This window comes from Schistocerca nitens, chromosome 12 (assembly GCF_023898315.1).
Source record: "Schistocerca nitens isolate TAMUIC-IGC-003100 chromosome 12, iqSchNite1.1, whole genome shotgun sequence".
Taxonomy (NCBI): Eukaryota; Metazoa; Arthropoda; class Insecta; order Orthoptera; family Acrididae; genus Schistocerca; species Schistocerca nitens.
Genome location: NC_064625.1, coordinates 38,321,813 through 38,348,317, shown reverse-complemented (window position 1 = coordinate 38,348,317; position 26,505 = coordinate 38,321,813). Strand labels below are relative to the sequence as shown.

At 41.4% G+C, this 26,505-nt stretch overlaps 1 protein-coding gene across 1 annotated transcript in view; it reads right to left on the bottom strand.

The window, feature by feature from the left end:
* Positions 1-26,505, bottom strand: part of LOC126214892 (ectopic P granules protein 5 homolog) — a 388,516-nt gene that overhangs the window by 221,975 nt on the left and 140,036 nt on the right. The window contains exon 17 of the mRNA XM_049941536.1: positions 4,149-4,388. Within this exon, the coding sequence (XP_049797493.1) occupies positions 4,149-4,388 (240 nt within the window). The remainder of the gene's footprint in view (positions 1-4,148; positions 4,389-26,505) is intronic.

The following is a 26,505-nucleotide window of genomic DNA, read 5'->3' as shown; positions in this document are numbered from 1 at the left end:
ATGCGTGGTCACACTCGAAACTAGCACCGCCAACATCAGTGATGTCCATCCATGTCTCTATCTAGGCCAATGCAAGTCTTCCAGACTCAGCCTAAACCATGGCGTCAACTGTTACTTATTGTGCAGCCCTTAAGATTTTGACACAGTTATGCTCGCCTCCGGGCAGTTTCATGTTACTGTACATCGTACGGTTGGGTGTTGTGCCAAATGAACAGATCAAAGAGGAGTGTTTGTTTGTATTGTGTGCCACAACAGTATTAACAAAATGGAAGCCCTATCAAATAACTTAAGGCATCTACAATAAGAGAACAATGTCTTTCAAACACAAAACTTAGACACTACAGAAAATTTATTGTATCAGAGGCTCTATATGCAGCAGAGACTCTTACAATGAAGAAGAAACATCTAATGGAGACGCTTAAGGATAAAGAAAGATAGATTTACAGTAAAATCCCATCCAAGACAACACTAACTACAGAAGGCTTCACAACAACAAATCACATAAAACATGGAGCAGATAGCAAGATGATTCAGAAAAGAAGGCTTGCCTTTTATGACTATGTGACATGGATGAGTCCAGGAAGGATATCTAAAAGAAAATTAGCCTACTTTCCAAGATATGAAATTCAGAGGGGCACAGTTTGCAGAAGACAAAAAAGATCTAGGAGAACAAATGTTCCCAGGAATATCCAAAGCTGGAGAAAGGGGAAGTGTTGACCAAGAGAGTATAGAATAACACCAGAAACAAATGCAGAACCACTGAGCAACAGTTAGAGCTCAGAAAAAGAGACAGCTGAATTGAGGTGGTCGCCAGTTGAAAGAAAGAAAGAAGAAGAAACTAAAATTCTATGAAATAAGTTATTTTTCATGTAACATAACAGATTATTTTGGCCACAGAATAAAATTGCTTGAAATTATACATCCTTTTCCATATTGAACTTGTTACTTGTGTTTAAAAAATCTTGTACATGGCTGCACATTCAGACACCGTGAATAGTTACAATTGAAAGAAAATCAGACCTCGGTCACTATTTTTAACAAATTAACCTGGTTTCAGCACTGCTAGGAGTGTCTTCCTCAGAATTTAAAATAAAGAATGGTCACAGAATTTAGTCATAATTCTGTGACCATTTTATAGAATATAGACCAGCATAGCTTAAAATTATATGAAATTCAAATTTATTGACAAGACATACCATAATTCTGATGTAGGACTTGTTTGATGCCATGGGAATGAAGATAGGCACTTGTGTGGAGTACTTGAGAGTGGTGAGTTAGATAGGCCAGTAACTCAGTCAGATTTTTCAATTTTATTAAGTAACTAGTTGGCAACACAGTATTACTATGCATATTCATGTTGGCAATTTTCTATTAGAAACAAAAGCAAAAAAAGAACTGTTTTTGTAGTGAAATGTTGAAAAAAATTTCATCTCCCTGTATTCCTGTAATTATGAAACAGTCAGACAAAGAACTATGTATAATGTACAAATACATAACAACATTATCCTGGACAATTTTTATACACTGGGCACAACTGTTTCGCATGTCTGCAATGTGATTTTGTAAATGTCTCTTGATAGCACTAGAGGCAGCTATTTTGCACAATGTGATATTTTTTCACACATCTCAGTATTTATAATATCATATCTCTTGAACTAGGAGTCAAACAATGGTATATTTGTGTAGGTATATTCAGCAGCATATGTGGCTATTGTCTGTGAAATACGTTTGAAATAGAGTTAGTAGCAAATAAGCAATAAATTTAAACATCATGTGCAATCTTACAGTTTTCATGCATCTCACTGTTTACAATGTCGTATCTCCTGAACTATGTGTGGTACCACGATATAATTTTGTAGGTGCATCTAGCTGCACACATGGACACCATCTGTGAAATTTAGTGCAAATAGAGTTAGTAGCACATAAGTAACAAAATTAAACATTACGCATGTTGCAGCAAGTTTTCACACATCTCATTGTTTATGACGTCATATCTGCTGAACTGAATATCAAGAGCTCAGATGGCAACCCAGTTCTAAGCAAAGAAGGTAAGGCAGAAAGGTGGAAGGAGTATATAGAGGGTCTATACAAGGGCGATGAACTTGAGGACAATATTATGGAAGTGGAAGAGGATGTAGACGAAGAAGAAATGGGAGATAAGATACTGCGTGAAGAGTTTGACAGAGCACTTAAAGACCTGAGTCGAAACAAGGCCCCGGGAGTAGACAACATTCCATTAGAACTACTGATGGCCTTGGGAGAGCCAGTCCAGACAAAACTCTACCATCTGGTGAGCAAGATGTATGAGATAGGTGAAATACCCACAGACTTCAAGAAGAATATAATAATTCCAATCCCAAAGAAAGCAGGTGTTGACAGATGTGAAAATTACCGAACTATCAGTTTAATAAGTCACAGCTGCAAAATACTAACGCGAATTCTTTACAGACGAATGGAAAAATTGGTAGAAGCAGACCTCGGGCAAGATCAGTTTGGATTCCGTAGAAATGTTGGAACACGTGAGGCAATACTAACCTTACGACTTATCTTAGAAGAAAGATTAAGAAAAGGCAAACCTACGTTTCTAGCATTTGTAGACTTAGAGAAAGCTTTTGACAATGTTAACTGGAATACTCTCTTTCAAATTCTGAAGGTGGCAGGGGTAAAATACAGGGAGCGAAAGGCTATTTACAATTTGTACAGAAACCAGATGGCAGTTATAAGAGTTGAGGGGCATGAAAGGGAAGCAGTGGTTGGGAAAGGAGTGAGACAGGGTTGTAGCCTCTCCCCGATGTTATTCAATCTGTATATTGAACAAGCAATTAAGGAAACAAAAGAAAAATTCGGAGTAGGTATTAAAATTCATGGAGAAGAAGTAAAAACTTTGAGGTCTGCCGATGACATTGTAATTCTGTCAGAGACAGCAAAGGACTTGGAAGAGCAGTTGAACGGAATGGACAGTGTCTTGAAAGAAGGATATAAGATGAACATCAACAAAAGCAAAACGAGGATAATGGAATGTAGTCAAATTAAATCAGGTGATGCTGAGGGAATTAGATTAGGAAATGAGACACTTAAAGTAGTAAAGGAGTTTTGCTATTTAGGGAGTAAAATAACTGATGATGGTCGAAGTAGAGAGGATATAAAATGTAGACTGGCAATGGCAAGGAAAGCGTTTCTGAAGAAGAGAAATTTGTTAACATCGGGTATAGATTTAAGTGTCAGGAAGTCATTTCTGAAAGTATTTGTATGGAGTGTAGCCATGTATGGAAGTGAAACATGTACGATAACTAGTTTGGACAAGAAGAGAATAGAAGCTTTCGAAATGTGGTGCTACAGAAGAATGCTGAAGATAAGGTGGGTAGATCACGTAACTAATGAGGAGGTATTGAATAGGATTGGGGAGAAGAGAAGTTTGTGGCACAACTTGACTAGAAGAAGGGATCGGTTGGTAGGACATGTTTTGAGGCATCAAGGGATCACAAATTTAGCATTGGAGGGCAGTGTAGAGGGTAAAAATCGTAGAGGTAGACCAAGAGATGAATACACTAAGCAGATTCAGAAGGATGTAGGCTGCAGTAGGTACTGGGAGATGAAGAAGATTGCACAGGATAGAGTAGCATGGAGAGCTGCATCAAACCAGTCTCAGGACTGAAGACCACAACAACATCTGCTGAACTACAAATTGTTGGTGGTTCTTATTGCTACAGTGATTGTTGCCTGACAGTAAGGGATATGTGTACCAAGTTTGATTCAAATTGGTCCAGTGGTTTAGGAGGAGATGTGGAACATACATATATCCATTTTTATAATATGTAGGGATATTTTGGCAATGCTGATTAAGTCAGATGCAAGATGTCTTTGTTTTTGAACTGAACAACAATAAAGTAACATTATTCAAAGTTTTTGTTTGTTATTTATAAAGCCAAGATCACCTTAAACATGAAAAGGACCTGCAACCCTGGACAAACAATGCCCGCAATAGAAGTATGCTCACAGGAGTTGTGGATTTGGCATTCTATATTATCAGTGGGGGCTCACAGTAATGTCATTTCAAATACGCTATTAGTAGTTCTCACACTGCACTTAGTATTAAGAGAGGAGAAGATTGGTAATGTGACAACATCCCCACAAAGCCACCCCCGTACCTTTAGCGCCTGATCGATGTTGGCCTTGCCCTGCGTACTGGCCAGTTCCCGCAACAGCTCCCGCCACAGGCCGGGCCGCTCCTCCTGCGCTCGGTGCTCCACCTCCAGTGCGAAGTACGCCAGCCAGGGCGCGTCCGGTGCAGAGCAGCGCGGCACCAGCGACGCCCACGTCCCGGAGCCCGACGCCACCCAGCTGATGAGCGCCGACAGCGTCCCACCCGCACGCAGCCCCGCAGCGCTCTGCGGGCAGTTGGGCACGGACTGTGATTTTGTGAAACATTTGCCTTTGGCTGTACACGAAATGATACCAGCCTACATATGAATGCCATTGTGTAGTGTAAGTTTTTGGCAACAGCACAGTTTGTTTTGTAGGGGAAATCTCCTCATTATCCACTGCAAAGCAGTATCGATCACTTCATTTTGTTATTTTCATATGTTGAGTTTTACATCACTGCAAATGCCTTTCTGAATTACAGTTGTGTGAGTAATGTTTATGCATTTGTTTCTCTCACATCCAAATAAATGACATAATAAATCACATATTTCTTTCAACACATTGTCAAAACATAATTTTCCAAAAAGTTACTTCATTTTATAAAATCAGTTTCTAAAAATTCAAGTTACTTTTACACCAACTCAAGTAAATCTGTTATTTACTTTCTTTATTAATTTGTCACATCTTTCAAGAGCCACATGTGTAGAATTTTGGCAGTTGTATCAGTAAAAACAGAGGTTGTGCAAATTATAGTGCAGAATTGTACAAGTATAAATATAAAAGTGACAACTGGTGTTTGAGCCACAAGACATTATGTGATCAAGGTAAGAAATCATTAATAAATTGATATAATTTTAGGGAAAAAGGTAAAAGTAAATTAATTCATAATAATGACAAGAATTACCAGTTTCCACTTGCAGCATACAAAAAAGTAAAATGAATCCACAACCAATATGCACTTTGGACAAGGTCTTCAATACAAATGGTAAGTAAAGATTATGTTGTGCTTCCCATTATCAAATTTTAAAAAAAATTGATTCACTCGTTTTATGTTGGTACTGAAACTGAAATTATAAGATATATATTTAGTAGTTGAGAACAGCATTACGAGTGGATCCCAACACACAGATAAGGTGTCAAGACTGTATGAGGTCAAAGATACTACACTGATAACCACTGCACCAACTTCAACGCTGCTATGTTCTCTGGCACTCACCAGGCGACATCCCGTGGCACGGTCTCACTGCCCCAGTTACATAATGAGAAGGTGTGGCTGTTCGACAAGGTTGACAGCAATGACCGTCCTAAAGAGGGCACCACATCTTACAGACCTACAGCGCCACACCTCTCACAGATGCCAATCGACCATCAGAGAACATCACATTACACAGAGAGCCAATGAGCAAGCAGCCTGTCATCACAGCCAGCAGGAACCCCTCACACGGACCGAGTGTACTCATCTGCATGGTAACATAAACACCATTGCTGGGTCTCCGCAGTCAATCTACACTCAGCTCACAGCGACTACAGGAGGTTCACGGAGGTCAACGGTCGGAATTCACACAGGAAGTCAGTGATCTGCCTCCCGCATCAGTCATTGGTGAATGGTACCAATACCAGTACAGTGAGTCACCAAAGTGTCATCTCAGGATATGAGGAACTGTCAAACTTGTATTATGTGTCAGGTTGTGGACTTCATCATCTGAAGTTACCTGCTCCAAGAAGAAAGATACCTGTTCACTAACACCAGAGTTCTATGTTCCATTTCAGTCTTCTAATCAATACAGTTATGGTACTTGGATTATTTATTTCTGTAGTTGTTCTCAACACTACAATAGCACAGTTTTATTTATGGTGATGTGCTACTGGATAGATAACTATGTCACACAGGGGCACAGTCACATCACAAGTCCACAGTTGATATGGGCAGAGTGAGAAGTAAACATAGATTAAAAAGAAGAGAAATTCATTGTTCAATTCATTTCCCTCTTCATCTTAATCCATATTTACTCATCACTCAGTCTTCAACCTCTTTGGACTGAAGCTGGCACAGTGCTTATGAATGTACTATCTTTGACCTCCTACTGACTGATGTCTCCTCTCCCCTTTCATATCTCCTCCCCTTAGAAAAGGTTGGCCTGTCGTACTGGGTCTCAGTGATCTGCTATTTATTTTTAACCTTCCCCAATCTACCCATCTCTACTCCCCGAGAAAGATAAGTTTAGTTCCAAAAGGTAGAATAGTGTAGTGTATTTTATGTGTGTCTATCAACAGCATCATCTAAAGGCTTCTGTGAATGTGGCTTCTCCCCTATTTTGTGTTATCCTCTTCATTGCATGATAATTTCGACATTTTGTTACTTCCAATAGATCTTCGACTATTTCCTTTCTTGGCCTCCTCTTGGTTTACTTTCGCAAAGTTTCTCCTTCTAAAGTGTCCATTAAATGTTTATTGTATTGAAATAAATGTCCAAAATCTTTTTTTTCCTTTTTTGGGTAGTTCCTATGAGGCTTCTCTGCACACTGACCTCTTTTAGAAAATCTTCACCAGTTTTCCTTTGCGTCCAGCTAATTCCTTTAGAGGAGCTACTTGACTGAAAACTGAGATTGGCTGAGAGAGCAGTGTGCTGACCACATTCTCCCCCATGCCTGCATCAGTGATGCCCGTTGACAGAGGATGACATGGCAGTCCGTCAGTACTGTTGGGCTTTTTGAGGCTTGTTCGAACAGGGTTTCATTTTGGTTTGGAAGGCATGATTAGTAATTTTTATTTCCATTCTGCATCTGTCACCTTATGTAGTTAAAGGACCTAAATAACAAAATTCATCAACTTTCTGTGTTTTATTTATTTCAGTTTTGATATTGAGTATCCTCTTTGTTTACCTGCTTAGTATCATAATTTTGGTCTACCAGCAATTAATTTTGCATTCCTACTTTTTCATAACTGCTGAACATCTAGAAGTATATTTAGCACATGCTTTATGCTAACAGGTATTATGTCAATATCATCTGAGAATCTTATGCAGTGAATGGGGATTGCTTTCACTTCAGCATCAGATGCTTTTTCTTTGAAGATCTTCATAATTTTTTCAGTGAGAAGGTTGAACAATTAAACAGAAAGTCAGCATCCTTATGTTACCCCTTTCTAATTTTTGCTTCACATTCTTCTCTGGTAACTTCTGTCTTCACACTTTTCTTTTTGTATATGTTTAATATTATTCTTCAGACTTTTCAGTGTAAGGGTGTACCTCTCAAGATTTTGGAGGATTCCTTCAAGCTGATACTGTCAAGTGCCTTCTCAAGATCAATAAAGGCTATGGAAGCATCTCTATTTAATCCGAAATTTTTCTCTAGCAACCTCCTGACTACAATGATGACTTCTCTGGTTCAAAACCAAACTGATCCTCTTCAAGTGCTAGCTATAGTTCTGTTTCTATTATGTTCTGTCAACAGTACTAAATATTTTGTCTAGTGAAGGTAAGTAATGGACTGAAATTCTGTCTCATGATTTTCACAACAGTCCTATCTGTCTGTCATGTGCTCAAAGTGAACCTGAGAAATGCTGAGTAATCAGTAGGATGGAGTAATTAGAATAATGGGAAGGGTAGATTGCTTTTCACCACATGGAGAAAGTGATCAGTTCCAGACAGGCATGACGAAAAGGCTGATAAACATTCAAGCTTATGGACAAAAAAATTCTTTTGGAAGCAGGAAACACACACACACACACACACACACACACACACACACACACACACACACAAGCAAAAGTGTGTGTTGTACTTGTGTGAATGTGTGTGTTTTCCATTTCCAAAGACAATTTTTTTTTTGTCTGAAAGCTTAAACATTTATCAGTCTTTTCATTGTGTTTGCCTGTGACTCAATGTTTACCCCGTGTGATGAATAGCAATCTATCCTTTTCTATGACAATGAAAATGTTATACTGTCAAAAACCTATCCTTTCATAACATTGTTGTTATTCCACTCTGTACTTTCCATTGTTAGAATAAAGGCATGGGATATCTCAATAAATAAACATTAAACTCCCAACTGTAGTGTGACAAGCAGCACATCAAATTACGATTTAATTTTTTCTGATATATTGCTGGAAAAAACAAATTATGTCAATAAACGCATTGTATTGTGTATTACTTGTTAACTTTTTGCGCCCCTAACACGTGTTAACAAGTCATACAAAATTCAGATGCAATTTTATGTAACAATAGAGCATAAAATTAATGTAATGCTCCTGGTAGTTGTTTTAGTTAACCAGTGTAGCCACAATTACAATTATTCATTTTTTATTCCACTTACATAAATCAACAACATCTGTATAAAATACACTCCTGGAAATTGAAATAAGAACACCGTGAATTCATTGTCCCAGGAAGGGGAAACTTTATTGACACATTCCTGCGGTCAGATACATCACATGATCACACTGACAGAACCACAGGCACATAGACACAGGCAACAGAGCATGCACAATGTCGGCACTAGTACAGTGTATATCCACCTTTCGCAGCACTGCAGGCTGCTATTCTCCCATGGAGACGATCGTAGAGATGCTGGATGTAGTCCTGTGGAACGGCTTGCCATGCCATTTCCACCTGGCGCCTCAGTTGGACCAGCGTTCGTGCTGGACGTGCAGACCGCGTGAGACGACGCTTCATCCAGTACCAAACATGCTCAATGGGGGACAGATCTGGAGATCTTGCTGGCCAGGGTAGTTGTCTTACACCTTCTAGAGCACGTTGGGTGGCACGGGATACATGCGGACGTGCATTGTCCTGTTGGAACAGCACGTTCCCTTGCCGGTCTAGGAATGGTAGAACGATGGGTTCGATGACGGTTTGGATGTACCGTGCACTATTCAGTGTCCCCTCGACGATCACCAGTGGTGTACGGCCAGTGTAGGAGATCGCTCCCCACACCATGAAGCCGGGTGTTGGCCCTGTGTGCCTCGGTCGTATGCAGTCCTGATTGTGGCGCTCACCTGCACGGCGCCAAACACGCATACGACCATCATTGGCACCAAGGCAGAAGCGACTCTCATCGCTGAAGACGACATGTCTCCATTCGTCCCTCCATTCACGCCTGTCGCGACACCACTGGAGGCGGGCTGCACGATGTTGGGGCGTGAGCAGAAGACGGCCTAACGGTGTGCAGGACCGTAGCCCAGCTTCATGGAGACGGTTGCGAATGGTCCTCGCCGATACCCCAGGAGCAACAGTGTCCCTAATTTGCTGGGAAGTGGCGGTGCGGTCCCCTACGGCACTGCGTAGGATCCTACGGTCTTGGCGTGCATCCGTGCGTCGCTGCGGTCCGGTCCCAGGTCGACGGGCACGTGCACCTTCCGCCGACCACTGGCGACAACATCGATGTACTGTGGAGACCTCACGCCCCACGTGTTGAGCAATTCGGCGGTACGTCCACCCGGCCTCCCGCATGCCCACTATACGCCCTCGCTCAAAGTCCGTCAACTGCACATACGGTTCACGTCCACACTGTCGCGGCATGCTACCAGTGTTAAAGACTGCGATGGAGCTCCGTATGCCACGGCAAACTGGCTGACACTGACGGCGGCGGTGCACAAATGCTGCGCAGCTAGCGCCATTCGACGGCCAACACCGCGGTTCCTGGTGTGTCCGCTGTGCCGTGCGTGTGATCATTGCTTGTACAGCCCTCTCGCAGTGTCCGGAGCAAGTATGGTGGGTCTGACACACCGGTGTCAATGTGTTTTTTTCCATTTCCAGGAGTGTACTATAATTAGTAAACAAAGTAAAGTATATTCTTCTTTGCCCACTTTCATCTTTCTGGTTCAGGTTGTGAATCAGGGGCGTCCATTGTCACCTGTCTCTCCAGCACTGGTTTTCCTCCCCTCTTCTCTATGGACTCCCACACTATGTCTCCTTATCCCTCTATCGGTCTTCCTTTCAGAAAATACTTTTTTTAAACACATTCTCCTCTTCCATTCTCATTTCCATACTACTTCAGTTTTGTTTTCCATCTTAACCTCAAAGTTTTGAGAGACTGGTCGTTTTTCTGATCTCCTCATTTCTGATTGCATCCCTTCATGTCTTGCCTCTGATAATGCTTAAAAATTTCATCTGTGCTGCCTGTATTCTGATCTTTTCCTGTTTTGTTATAGTCTAAGCATCAGCACATACTAGAATGAGTTCATAATAAGCTGAATACTTATCTTCAGGAGATTTTTATTCGACAGAATAACCCTTACACTCTGGTAGGATTTGTTTGCTTGTTGTAGTCTGTCCCCAATTTCCTCAGCTGTCTTGCCATCATTTATGATCGGACTCCCTAAGTACTTGGAACTTTTGACCACTTCAAATTTCTCCATTCAGTTTTCGTAAACAGTTTAAATTAATCTGATGTAACAAACACATTAAATTAACAAACCAAAGTCGTAAGTTGCAGTTATTCCAGCTGCTTTATGAAGTTAATACCTCACAGATGTAGTTTCATATCTACATTCGTGTATGGCATTCAAGTCAGCTCTAAAATCTACAGAAAGCTATTCTCTTAGCTCTACTAACTTCACGGAATGAAAGCCACTGTAATTTCATTGTATAGGATTGCTGCTTGATAAGCATATATTGTAAAATAAAACAGTTACCATGTATAGACAAACTAAAAACAGAGCACTGTATGAAAATAATATTGTCAGTGATTTTTATTTCAGCATAAAGGTGCAGAGCTGATCAGAAAAATATTGCTTGCACAGGAGTATGTTATTAGCTATATGATCCAAGTTCACGATATCAGCAAGTGATGGGCATATATTCTAACACAGATTAACACACAGTATGTATCACTGAAATGTTGGCAGTGTTGGAGTTCTGAATTGGGCAAAAATAGAGAAGTTTTAGTCTGACTACAGTCCTGTGAAATGTTCTAGAAGTGCAAGCTGTAAATTGACTTGGTAAAGAACTGAATTATACTCTGGGTAGAGGATTATCAATGGCTATGCAAAAAGAAATGGAGGTGAGACAGTATTATCCTGTACTGGCATTAACATTCAGTAACATAGCAAGAGGTGGAAAACATGTGCATTTTACATGAGAAAGATACAAATGAAAATCTTACTGTAATCATGCAACAAATTTGCTAAAAGTTGTACTGTTGATCTGGCAGCTACTAGGTGATATCCTCGTGCTATAACAGATGACCAACAGCTGGGAGCCTGATGTTGCATCACAGAAAATGAAGCTGTTTCAATGCAAATAAGATCTCCCCTTACTGACTTAGTAGCAATCTGTAGAATGCTTTTTCAGTAGTGAAGCTGTTAAAACTGTGGAAATGCACTGCAATACGGAAGCACAGTATGGGGATTAGTGTGTGTCCCTGTAGCAGTTGTATGAGTGGAGCAGAAAGTTTAAAAGAGATGTAGCTTCTGTGGGCCAGACACACCACTTAGTGAAAAATGAAAACATTGCCACATTGGAAGAGCTTGTGAAGCAAAATGTATATAGTACTGCAAACAAAATAGCCATAATTTTGAATTTAGTGCCAGTTCAGCACACAATACTGTTCACTGTGTGCTGCAATTCAAACAAGTCTGGACAAGATGGATGCTGCACCAGGTGATTGTTGAATTGAGAGATCATTGGATCAGTGCCAGTGACGAACTTCACTTCTGTGTCATTTTCAAGTGAAGGGTAATTAACTGTAGAGAGAACTGTTACAGGAGATGAGACCTTGGTGCACTATCATTAACTTGAAATGGAATGATCGAGCAAGGAATGGCACCAAATTCTTAGTGGAAACCAAAAGAATTAAGCACTCAATCATCAACAAAAAGGTCTTGCTCATTCTTTTTTTTTATGTAAAGGCATAATTTTGGAGTCTTACAGTGAAAGGATAGCAGCAGTGACCAGTAATTCACACTCAAAATTGCTACAAACCTGCTTCTTCCCTCCAATCAGGAGGGAATGATTAAGACTTCTGACTGCGGGGGTATTGTTGCAATACAACAATTCTTACCCCTACACTGCCCCTCAACAATAGCAACAACAACAACGACTCAAACACCCACCTTACTCACCAGACCCCTTACCAAGCGACTATTAGGTGTCTGGATACCTCAATGAAGCACTGGGAGAGACATATCACAGAAGGGTGAATAAGTGAAAACTGAAGACCATGAGTGGCTGCATTCACAATCAAAATAATTCTTCTCATGAGGTACCCACATACTTATAAAGTGGGGCCTATGTCAAAAAATGATGTACCAGTAAGTTCCAGGATTGTGTACCTCGAACGTTAAAAACAAAACCCTTACTGGATCACACTGTTGTCTGTCAGTCAGTCTGTCTGTCCGACCATTAAGAACACTTCTTCTCGGGAATAGGTAGACATATAAAGTTGAAATTTATGTCAGAGACTAAAGTTTATGGCCCCTTGGCAACATAAAAAAATTAACCCTCTACACCTATGCAATCACAAAATACGACCATTTATATCGTGCATTTTGATACTCACAATCTCACTCATCAAAACCTAAAGGATACCTCCCATTGACCTAGAATCCTGAAATTTGTCAGGAAGCGCGATTCCTCAGTACAAGTACAGAAAAAAATCCAAAAAGCACTAATTTTTAATTATATGAGACATTTTTTTTTCATTTGTTATCAGACTGTCAATCTGTCCAGCTGTTATGACCCATTTTTCTTGGAAACAAGTGGACATGTCAAGTTGAAATTTATATCAGATACTAAAATCCACGGTCCCTTGGCGGTGTGAAAACTTTTAAGCTTGCAAGTCAGTGCAATCAAATGATACAGCCATTTACATCAACATATTTTGATACTTGCAAGCTCACTCATCAAAACCTATAGGGTATTTCCTATTAACCAAGAATACTGAAATTTGGCAGGAAACAAAATTACACAGTAAAAGTAACAGGTTTTTTTTTTCTTGTTCTGACTGTATCTGTCTGTCTGTCTGTCTGTCTGTCAGCTAAACCTATTTTTTTTTTCCTCAGGAAGAGGTATACATATCAATTTGAAATTTATGTCACATATTGAGACCTTTGGTCCCCTGGCAGTGTAAAAAAAAATAAGCTTCAAAGTCAATGTGATACTCACAAAACTCACTCATCAAAACCTATACGATACTCCCTGTTGACCTGGAATCGCGGAATTTGGCAAGAAGCAAAGCTTTACAGTACAAATGAAGGAAAAAATCTGAAAATTGTCAATCTTTAATTATATCACAATCCCCCCCCACGTTATCCAACGGCCTGTCTGTCCATCTGTTAAGACCCCTCTTTCTCACAAACTGGTAGACATATCAAGTTGAAATTTATCTCACTTGCTGAAGTCCCTTGGCACAGTAAAAAATTTTACGTCAATGCACTCCAAAAAGACAGCAATCTATGTCACATATATTGATATCTTGCCAGTATTGATAATAATAACAGGCAAAAAATCATCCTAACTGTCGATTAACAGGCTGTGTGATCTAACTGTATACAAAATTAAGTCTCTACATAACTCTCGGTGCATCAGTCCTACTCACACTTATTCAGGTTTTTGCGTTATCTCACATGCAGAATAAAAAATAATTAATATCTCAACTGGATTCACCCTCATATGAGACAGCACCAGAAGCAATGCATGTAAGGACTACACATAAAATTGACAGAAAGCACTTGATCATCAACCTCGAGCACTCAGAATGATCTGTGCAGCTTCCATGAGCTAACGATTTGTAATATTTTGGCTCTTGATTAAAATTAGGAGAGACATACTGAAACATCAAAGCTCCTAGGTGAGCTTCATTTGTGCTCATATATCCTAGGCAGTAAGAGCAGTGTCCACAAAAGGGGGCGAATAGCAAATATTTTATGAAGGATTAGTATAGAATAATTAAAAACAAACCATTCCATATAATGAATGTCCAACTTTTATTCCTTACAGAGATACAGTTGTTAAATAGTAACCAAAACAAATACTCAGAAGAATTTATCATGGCTGGGGTTCACCGTCATCCAGAATTTTGTAAAGAATGTCAAATTCACTGTTAACTGTAGAAATTGTTTGTTACTATTACAATTTTGGCCTTTGGGTGATTGATAAGTGGTACTGAAAATGCTAAAAAAAATACAAATTGTATATACAGAATACAGACTGTATATACATAATTCCACCAAAATGCCATTTAGACAGTACCACATTACAAAATTGTGAAAATAAGACACCACTTACATTTTGTTTCAGCACATGTAAGACTTCAAAATTCTTCAACATGTATGCATTTCACTGTCAGACCTGAGCCTTCTCACTGTAGGAATACAGTAACATCGAACAAGCACAAAGCTTTGCCTGTGATGAAATGACGTAACCTACCTGAACTGTGATCAATGTTAACATTCTTAACACAAATTGCTAAAAATCGATGTCGCAACACACTGTTTACATGTGAATTGAGGCCAGTGGAACAAAAATACAATCACAAGTCATATGTCCTGTGCACTTATCGGAGACAGTACATTCCAGTGATAATAGTTGTAGGTTTCATCTCATAACATCATTTTACAGCTGTTGACAACATATAGTTTTCTACATGATGGCACACTTATAACGTAAAAGAGGGTAGGTAGGAAAATTTATTTAGAACAGAGTGGTGAAAAAATGCATGTGTTATCTACTGTAAGGGTCTTACAGTGGTTTTGGTGCTTATATAGGACATGACAGCAGTAATCTCACATATCACTATGTTTGCATATACAATGCAAAAGATAAAAAAACAAAGAAGGCACAAAATGCTCACCCACAAAACAGTAAACAATGTCGCTGTATGCTACCTTGCAAATCTAGGATATGTCTTTTTATCACACTCTAGTACTGGAAATATAATGTAATTATGTAAAAACACATAATAATGCAATTCCAAGATGCTTAAAATGTTATTGAGAAAAATGTAAAAAGTAATTACACGATATTATGACGCACTGTCAAAATACAGGGTGAATAAGAAAGAACTTTATAACTTTTAAATGATATAGACATTTATTGAGATAACTTACAGAGTCAGTAGATGTGTCATTTTGTGGCACACAACCTTAAGTTCCACATGAAACTGTCAAGTGCTATTTGGATTCAATGTCACTATCACTTGTGATGCAGCAAACATCCCACTGATAATAGATTTCTTCCCACACTCATCACAGCGAATTGGGCGTAACCTGTGCACAGGCAGTGTAGATTCAATTTTTCAGGTTGGCAATATTGTTTGGTAGGTGAGGAACTTACACACAGTTGACTAATCGCTGAAAATTATTGTGTTCAGGAATGTCTCATCTTCTATCCAATGCAACATTTCTGCACAGAATTCCACATGAGCAATCTTATCTGCATTAGTAATGTGCTGTACCATTGTGTATCTGTATGGTTCAAGTATAAATGTCTACACAGTGCTCGCCAAACAATCTTTTGCGGAATGCCAGTCCCACGAGATGCACATCATGTTGATTTCTGTGGGCTGTTAGACATAATCATCAACATCTGGATGACCTGATGATTTATCATGTCGCAGTGAACAATCTATCTCAACAAAGTTCTTGAGCCGAGAGTAAATTGTAGGCCCGATTGGAGGTTCTTTGGCATATTCAGTGCAAAATTTATGCCAAACGGCTGTTCCAGAGTTAGTTTCATTAAACAGCAACACACAGCGAGCACACCAGCGAAAGCAGCCATTTTAACTGTGCAATACACTGGTACCAGTGGGGTACTGACTCACTACGTGAATCAAACTTGAGATTCTTTACTACAACAAACTGACGCATTTGCTGACTCCGTAAGTTACCTCAATAAACTTCTGTATCGTTCTAAAGTTGTAAAGTCCTTTTTGACTCACTCTATAAATTAGATAAGACAAGATACACTGTAACGATAAAGTGAAATATGGAAGATAAAATGAAATTACAAAACAAAATGTATGGGAGTGCACTTGATTCTCCCTCATTCCCATGTATAAAAATTGCAATACAACTGAAAAAAATCAAGAGAGCTTATAAAACTTGTTACACAGCATTTATAAAGAGCTGGTAAAATACATCATGTGAGATAAGAGATTCTAAAAATAAATAAAGATGAAAATAAAAAGTGGGCGTGCATGTATAATTACTATTTATATTTTTCTTGATAACATTTTAAGCATTTTCAAAATTTGTTATTACATGTACATGTACATTCAAATAATTACATAGTATTTCCCTTATCAGGGCTTGACAAAGAGACATATCCTATATTTATGAGGTAGCATACAACTGTACTATCGGTTAATTCATGGACAAGATTTTTGTGCTTTCTATGTTTTTTCATCAGTTGTAACATATATTCAAACGAAGATTACTACCACCATGTTCTCTATGAGCACCCAAGTCACTGCAAGTCCTTTAGAACAGTTAACAAACGTATTTTTCTGCCACTCTGTTACAAATAAATTTTCCTATTCTGTCACCTTGTACCTTACAACTATTTCATCACATAGAAAGCTGTCTGGTGTCAACAAATTTAAAAGGATGTTACGATGTGAAGCTTAATATGTCATCACTGCAATGTACTGTCTCTGATAAATGAACAGAAAATATAACTTGCCAGTGTATTTTCAAACCAACACCCCAGTTCATAGATAAATAGTGTGGTACAGAACTGATTTTTGGTAATCTGTATTAAGGATATTAACACGGGTATCAGTTAATGGAATTTACATCATTTCACAATGTACAGAGCTTCATGATCATTTGATGTTACTGTATACCTACAGTGAGAAGGCTTAGTTCTGACAATGACATTCATAGATGTTGGAGGATTTTAAACACGATGTGTGCTGAAGCAAGATATAAGTGATGTGTAACTTTCACCATTTTTGTAATGTGCAGCTGTCTACATTGCATGTTTGTGCAATTCTGTATATAGACTCTGTGCTTCATTCTTTGTAGTTTTTCAGCATTTGCAGCATCCTATGAGAATGTCTTAAAGGCCAAAACTGCAGCTGTGATAGAAATAAATAATTTCTACAACAGGGAACACCACACCTAAAAGACGGTGTTAAGCAAAGACAAATGATCAAGTTCAAAGTTGATTTTCATAAATTTCTCCTATGCTTCAATGCACTTTTGCATTCTCTACACAACACCAAGTGTAGCTCTTCTGAGATCATCTTGGTGCTTTTTTATGAGGGCAGCACTAATTTTCCAGGGAATCTTTGGTGTAAATTATGAGTCACCTGATGATTACAAAGTGCAGGGGCCTTGTCATGCTGCAAGAATATATCCATCCTTGCAAGCAAAGGAACCAATAATGTTGGGAGCTTGTTTTGCAGAAGGCCTGTGTGATGATGTGGTAACAAAACAGACCCAGTCAACTGATTGTCTATGGTATCACTTTACAAATTTACAGTGAAGAGTTCTTAAAAATGTACCTCCACAAAGGCAGTGAAAGTTAGTACATAAATAAACAGCATTAATGGGATTATTTGTTGATTTGCAATTAGCCAATGGCAAAATTCCAATTGTCTATCTTCATCCCCTCGTCGAGGATATTAAATCCAGTATACAAGTTAAGGATGGAACACCTGCATTCATAATGGTTGCCACATTCCTGTAAATGGAACACCAATATGTGCAGAAATTATGGGAATGCTTGTTGAAGGATACATTTTACCAATTAAATAATGTCATCTGTTTCATCCACATACTGTTCATCTGCACACTCAGAAGAAATACGCCTGCAGGGCACTGCACCAGTCACGCCACAGTTCAGTGAAAACACTGTAAAAGACTCGTGAATACGATATCTGTGGTGGGGAAATTGTCAACCATATCCTATACAAGCACCAGCAGTGTTTCCATTACAAAATTCATACACAAATACCATACTGGCATACTCAGGATTTGTAAATGTGTGTGGAATGCTTGACAATACAGTAGAATTGAGTAACAAATCACAATCACGATGCCAAATTATTTGAAAAATTCAGTTATATAAACTACACCACAACCTGAACTTCGGAATGAAAATGGCAATCTACATAAATAAAATGTAAATGTTCAAAGTTTTGTATCCCCAAATGTTCTTCAACAATTGCTTTAAAATTTTGATGCCGCACTGCATTCTAATAGAGGCATGTTTTCAGGTACATATTTGTGTGTGTGTGTGTGTGTGTGTGTGTGCCAACTTTTTGAGATCTTCTGTAACAATGTTTCGTTATTATTAAATTTATAAGAAATATACAAAAATATATATTACATACATTTAAAAAATTGGTATATAAAAGCACAAACAAATTCAAATGCAATTTGTGTCAAAATTTCAAAGCTTTTAGTCAAAAATGTTCGGAGCTTTGCTATTAGGAACATTTACAGTTTCTGTATAAATACAAATGTAGGTGTTTGTTTCTTTAAATCTCAAATCTTGTACTCTCCACAGATTGCATTGAAATTTTGAAACAACACTGCATTCCAATACTCACATGTTTTTATATACGTACCAGAATGCCATTTGGTATACATGTAATATACAGGGTGAACCACCTAAAACTTGCATCACAAATATTGCAGAAATGGAAAACATTATTGATGTGTGGTTTTCACAGAATGGACTGGTAGTCAGGATCTCATATTGTTAGCCAATCAACAGATTGCAGCAATACTTATAAAGTGTATTTTTGTGCAAATATACATTTTTTTTTAATGGACCAATCCTTACTGTCATTAGCAAACTAAAAGTACAGCAAATTCGGATGTCAGTGATGTTCACTGCAGGATTCTAGTGCGAATCATTTACGAGATATCGCATTTTGAAAAGTTTCCATGTCAATACTAGTTTGTGCTATTCAACCTGTGTAGTTGCTAGGAACAATATTGTCAAGTTTGCTTACAGTGTGCTTGTGTGTTCCTTAAGTGCATTGTGACTAGCTGGTCAGTTAGTGTGTGATAGTCCAAGCAGTCAGTCTTGAATGGACGATGAAATTTACCAGTGCAGAAAGAGCTGACATGCTCACAGTGTATGGAGAGTGTATGAAGAATGTAGTTTATTGTTGTACAGTGTATGCGGCAAGATATCCCAATAGATGTCAACCATCTTGGCAATCATTTATCAACCCCTTCAATCAGTAATGTGGAAGTGGTAGTGTAACACTTAGGCAACACAACAGAAGGAAGAAACAAGTAATGACAGAAGAGTTGACAATGTGATGTGATAGGGGTAGGATGTTCATCCAATTCTCACACATATTAGTAATGTAGGCTTTCTACACTCCTGGCAATGGAAAAAAGAACACATTGACACCGGTGTGTCAGACCCACCATACTTGCTCCGGACACTGCGAGAGGGCTGTACAAGCAATGATCACACGCACGGCACAGCGGACACACCAGGAACCGCGGTGTTGGCCGTCGAATGGCGCTAGCTGTGCAGTATTTGTGCACCGCCGCCGTCAGTGTCAGCCAGTTTGCCGTGGCATACAGAGCTCCATCGCAGTCTTTAACACTGGTAGCATGCCGCGACAGCGTGGACGTGAACCGTATGTGCAGTTGACGGACTTTGAGCGAGGGCGTATAGTGGGCATGCGGGAGGCCGGGTGGACGTACCGCCGAATTGCTCAACACGTGGGGCGTGAGGTCTCCACAGTACATCGATGTTGTCGCCAGTGGTCGGCGGAAGGTGCACGTGCCCGTCGACCTGGGACCGGACCGCAGCGACGCACGGATGCACGCCAAGACCGTAGGATCCTACGCAGTGCCGTAGGGGACCACACCGCCACTTCCCAGCAAATTAGGGACACTGTTGCTCCTGGGGTATCGGCGAGGACCATTCGCAACCGTCTCCATGAAGCTGGGCTACGGTCCCGCACACCGTTAGGCCGTCTTCCGCTCACGCCCCAACATCGTGCAGCCCGCCTCCAGTGGTGTCGCGACAGGCGTGAATGGAGGGACGAATGGAGACGTGTCGTCTTCAGCAATGAGAGTCGCTTCTGCCTTGGTGCCAATGATGGTCGTATGCGTGTTTGGCGCCGTGCAGGTGAGCGCCACAATCAGGACTGCATACGACCGAGGCACACACGGCCAACACCCGGCATCATGGTGTGGGGAGCGATCTCCTACACTGGCCGTACACCACTGGTGATCGTCGAGGGGACACTGAATAGTGCACGGTACATCCAAACCGTCATCGAACCCATCGTTCTACCATTCCTAGACCGGCAAGGGAACTTGCTGTTCCAACAGGACAATGCACGTCCGCATGTATCCCGTGCCACCCAACGTGCTCTACAAGGTGTAAGTCAACTACCCTGGCCAGCAAGATCTCCGGATCTGTCCCCCATTGAGCATGTTTGGGACTGGATGAAGCGTCGTCTCACGCGGTCTGCACATCCAGCACGAACGCTGGTCCAACTGAGGCGCCAGGTGGAAATGGCATGGCAAGCCGTTCCACAGGACTACATCCAGCATCTCTACAATCGTCTCCATGGGAGAATAGCAGCCTGCATTGCTGCGAAAGGTGGATATACACTGTACTAGTGCCGACATTGTGCATGCTCTGTTGCCTGTGTCTATGTGCCTGTGGTTCTGTCAGTGTGATCATGTGATGTATCTGACCCCAGGAATGTGTCAATAAAGTTTCCCCTTCCTGGGACAATGAATTCACGGTGTTCTTATTTCAATTTCCAGGAGTGTACATTCTTTCTATTCCATTTGACCAGACTCAGCCACAACAAAGTGTGGCTCTGGCTGGATACAGCTAGTTGATATATAAACCCATAGTGACAGGAATACCAACACACAATATGAAAACTTCTCTCTGTAATTATTTTTATTTCTGTTACTGATAAAAATTGGACACTTATTAATGGAATATTTCATTCAACCTGGGCTACTCTAATATGTCAAATATTTCCTATTCCTCTTGAAACACAATGTGTAAAGCAGGATATCGCACAGAGAGAAAAATAGAATGGACAGATATTTCCACTTTGCCTTTTATTTTCACCTTGTTACTGTGGAAACATTTTGGGACCTTTTTTCCACCAGAGCTATGGACGTACCACTTAGCTTTTGTGTATACTATTTTCAACTATTAACCTTTCACAGAAAATTCCATGTGAGTCTCTCAGTTAATGACTAACATGCATGTCTTGTAAATCAAGTTCTACAGTCAAAAGAAAATACATGCAAGAGGAATATTGCAGTTACCTCATCTTCAAGTTCCATTGTGGCTTGCTGGACAAAAATGATAATTATGCAGGAGATACTTCATATCAAAAATTAATAGCTTTCTAAAAATGAGATACTTTAAAAATGTGGAATTCTGACTGATATTATAGAAGTTGAAATTTAGTTATGAATTATAACCTAGTAGTCAGTAGCAACAAAATTTTGACACTTTAAATAACACTACAAACATGTTACATCTACAAACGTACAGGCTTCATACAGCAACCACAGTTAAAGTGGAAATAAACCAGTAAAGTGTAAGAATAGCATAATTAAATATCATCAAATAACATCAATAATGAATTGCCATGGAAGGGGACGGAGGCTCTACTGCTTAAGTGGATGGGGAAATGAAGCTAGCTCCTCTCTCTCTCTCTCTCTCTCTCTACCTCTCTCTACGTGTGCGCGCGTGCGTGCGCGAGCTTACAAAATACTTGTGTTTCCTATCCAAGAATATTGCTCAAGTGAATAGGACCTGTACCAAACAGGACTAACAGGGGATATGAAAAACCTGTAATCTTCTGATTCTTTAAAGAATATAACTCCCATGTACAAAACAGCTACAAACATGTGAATACTTTGCAAATGAGTTGATGTAGGAAGTATTTGCCTTTTAGCACACAAGCGACAGAAAGTTTAAAACAGGTTTAAAGTTATGCTTAAAGTTTGTTGACAGTTGTTAATTGCTCTCATTATACAACACTGGATGTATACAAAGTGGACAATTAGTGCTCCATTTTGAGCAAAAGCTAGTTTTCTCACACCTCAATGTTTATGATGACATATCTCCTGAACTACATGTTGTAGACTGATACAATTTTACATGAACAATTAGCAGAATATATGGACACAGGAAACTGTGTGATGCAAAGAGTTACTAGTACAGAGATAATAAATCAAAACATTATGCCTGATATTGAAATTTTGCTGCATGGACAGCAATAATGTAGTAAGTGACAGACTTCTCTTCCTTTCTTCATAATGTGGTGGATGTCAGTGAGAAAAAGTTTCATAATGGTTTGAAATTATGTGTAATATTTGTTGGAAGTTGCCAAGAGCTCTCATTCTCAAATATTGGATGAAGAAACTCCAGGGTATATGCCTGCCGCCAGTTAGTCTGCCTCAGACCAAACACACAGTTTCTAGCTGTAATACTAGTCTTGTTGTGTTAAATTTTTAACATAAGATTACATCTCTTAATGAGTAGACTATGACACAGACTTTTAAATTCTTAAATTGGTCAATAACTAGGCAAAATATTGAAAATCAAATTTTTGCTGCCGCTTTGCTGCAACTGCTACCAGGTTCCGGAATAGCGTTACAGTAATATTGATATGAAAGAAGGGTAGCACAACTGATAACAGGTTCATTTGGTGGCATGACTTCTTCCACAGCATCAATATTAACTGCTTTTTTCTATCTCAAGCATACTCAATTTAAGATGTTGAAGAGAGAAAGAAACAACATTCTGCAAAAACAAAGAAAACCCGGGATGGAATGTAACACTATTATGATAAAGATAGTTGGCACACAACATGTACTGGAGAGGCTAAGTAGCAGATAGGCACAACAAAAAGACTGTCAGAAAATGAGCTTTCAGTCAACAAGGACTTCATTGGAGATAGAAAACACACACACACACACACACACACACACACACACACACACAGAGAGAGAGAGAGAGAGAGAGAGAGAGAGAGAGAGTCTCTGGCTGCTGAGGCCACACTGCGAGCAGAAGTGCATGATGGGAGGTGCGATTAGGCGATGGAGGTAAGGAGGAGGCTGGAGCGGGGAGGGGGAAGGATGGCAGGGTAGGGGGGACAGACAGTAAACTGCTGCTTGCAGGAGCATATAGTAGGGACGAGGCAGAGAGAGGGTGGGGCAGCTAGGTGCAGTAAGAAGGTTAGACGAAGGGAACGGGGGTGGGGGGGGGGGGGGGGGAGGTGGTTGGTTAGTGAAAATGCAGAGAGGTAAAAAGACTGTGGGTGTGTTGGTGGAATAAAGGACAGTGTAGTGCTGGAATGGGAACAGGAAAGGGGCTAGAGGGTAGGCGAAGACCAATAAAGGTTGAGGCCGTGAGGGTTAAGGGAACATACACTCCTGGAAATGGAAAAAAGAACACATTGACACCGGTGTGTCAGACCCACCATACTTGCTCCGGACACTGCGAGAGGGCTGTACAAGCAATGATCACACGCACGGCACAGCGGACACACCAGGAACCGCGGTGTTGGCCGTCGAATGGCGCTAGCTGCGCAGCATTTGTGCACCGCCGCCGTCAGTGTCAGCCAGTTTGCCGTGGCATACAGAGCTCCATCGCAGTCTTTAACACTGGTAGCATGCCGCGACAGCATGGACGTGAACCGTATGTGCAGTTGACGGACTTTGAGCGAGGGCGTATAGTGGGCATGCGGGAGGCCGGGTGGACGTACCGCCGAATTGCTCAACACGTGGGGCGTGAGGTCTCCACAGTACATCGATGTTGTCACCAGTGGTCGGCGGAAGGTGCACGTGCCCGTCGACCTGGGACCGGACCGCAGCGACGCACGGATGCACGCCAAGACCGTAGGATCCTACGCAGTGCCGTAGGGGACCACACCGCCACTTCCCAGCAAATTAGGGACACTGTTGCTCCTGGGGTATCGGCGAGGACCATTCGCAACCGTCTCCATGAAGCTGGGCTACGGTCCTGCACACCGTTAGGCCGTCTTCTGCTCATGCCCCAACATCGTGCAGCCCGCCTCCAGTGGTGTCGCGACAGGTGTGAATGGAGGGACGAATGGAGACGTGTCGTCTTCAGCGATGAGAGTCGCTTCTGCCTTGGTGCCAATGATGGTCGTATGCGTGTTTGGCGCCGTGCAGGTGAGCGCCACAATCAGGACTGCATACGACCGAGGCACACAGGGCCAACACCCGGCATCATGGTGTGGGGAGCGATCTCCTACACTGGCCGTACACCACTGGTGATCGTCGAGGGGACACTGAATAGTGCACGGTACATCCAAACCGTCATCGAACCCATCGTTCTACCATTCCTAGACCGGCAAGGGAACTTGCTATTCCAACAGGACAATGCACGTCCGCATGTATCCCGTGCCACCCAACGTGCTCTACAAGGTGTAAGTCAACTACCCTGGCCAGCAAGATCTCCAGATCTGTCCCCCATTGAGCATGTTTGGGACTGGATGAAGCGTCGTCTCACGCGGTCTGCACGTCCAGCACGAACGCTGGTCCAACTGAGGCGCCAGGTGGAAATGGCATGGCAAGCCGTTCCACAGGACTACATCCAGCATCTCTACGATCGTCTCCATGGGAGAGTAGCAGCCTGCATTGCTGCGAAAGGTGGATATACACTGTACTAGTGCCGACATTGTGCATGCTCTGTTGCCTGTGTCTATGTGCCTGTGGTTCTGTCAGTGTGATCATGTGATGTATCTGACCCCAGGAATGTGTCAATAAAGTTTCCCCTTCCTGGAACAATGAATTCACGGTGTTCTTATTTCAATTTCCAGGAGTGTAGTATATATGACAGGGAGAGTCGCCACCTGTACACTTCAGAGAAGCTGGTGTTGGTGGGATGGATCCAGATGATACAGGCTGTGAAGCAGTCATGAAATGAAGAACACTGGGTTTGGTGGTGTGCTCAGGAATAGGATGGTCCAGCTGTTTCTTGACCACAGTTTGTCAGCGGCCATTCATGTGGACAGACAGATTGTTAGTTGTCATGCCGACAGAGAATGCAGCACGGTGGTTGCAGCTTAACTTGTAGATCACATGACTGGTTTCACAGTTAGCCCTGCCTTTGATGGGATAGGTGATGTTCAGTGACTGGACTGGATTAGGTGGTGGTGGTGGGAGGATGTATGGGATGGGCCTTGCATCTAGGTTTATTACCGGGACATGAGCCATGAGGTAAGGGTTTGGGGCAGAAGTTGTGTAGGGATGGATAAGGATATTGTGTAGGTTCTGTGAGCAGGAGATACTACTGTGGGAGCAGTGGGAAGGATAGTGGTTAGAAAATTTCTCATTTCAGGGCACAATGAGAGGTAGTCAAAACCATGGTGGAGTTTTTGTTCGAAAACACATCTCCCGTGTCTTATCTCTCCAATCACCCAGCACCTCCCAAAGTTGCACTGTTCAGCCACAGTAAACTGTTCCCTTTGTGACTCAGGATCATCCACGACTGGAGCAACTCAATCACATTCTCTTCCAGGGTTTCGACTACCTCACATCCTGCTCTGAAATGAGAAATATCCTACCACTATCCTTCCCATCCCTCCCACAGTTGTATTCCGCCATCAACCTAACCTATGCAATATCCTTGCCCATCCCTAAACAACTCCTGCTCCCAACTCGCTGTGTCATGGTTCACATCCCTGTAATAGACCTAGATGCAAGACCTGTCCCATACACCACTACCACCACCTACTCCAGTCCAGTCACAAGCATCACCTATACCGTCAAAGGCAGGGATACCTGTGAAACCAGTCATGTGATCTACAAGTTAAGCTGCAACCACTGTGCTGCATTCTGTGTGGGCATGACAACTAACAGTCTGTCTGTCCGCATGAATGGCCACCAACAAACTGCAGCCGAGAAACAGCTGGACAACCCCGTTGCCGAGCATGTCGCCCAACAGGACGTTGTTCATTTCAGTGACTGCTTTGCAGCCTGTGCCATCTGGATCCTTACTACCAACACCAGCTTTTCTGAACTGCACAGGTGGGAACTCTCCCTGCAATATATCCTACATTCCCGTAAAGCTACTGGCCTCAACCTTTGTTAGTCTTTGTTCTCACCCGCTAGTCACTTCCCTGTTCCCATTGCAGCATTACACAGTCCTCTATTCCACCAATGCACCCACAGTCTTTTTACACTCTCTCCTTTTCTGCTTCTCCACCCCCATCCCCGCCCTCCGTCTAACCTTACGACTGCATCTAGCTGCCCTATCCTCTCTCCACCTTGTCCCTCTATGCTCCCACATGCAGCACTTTACCATCCCCCACCCCTATCCTGCTATCCCTCCCCATTCCCGCCCCAACCTCCTCCTTACGACCATCACACAGTTGTGTATACCATCATGCACTGCTGCTCACAGTATGTCCTCAGCAGCCAGAGACGGCG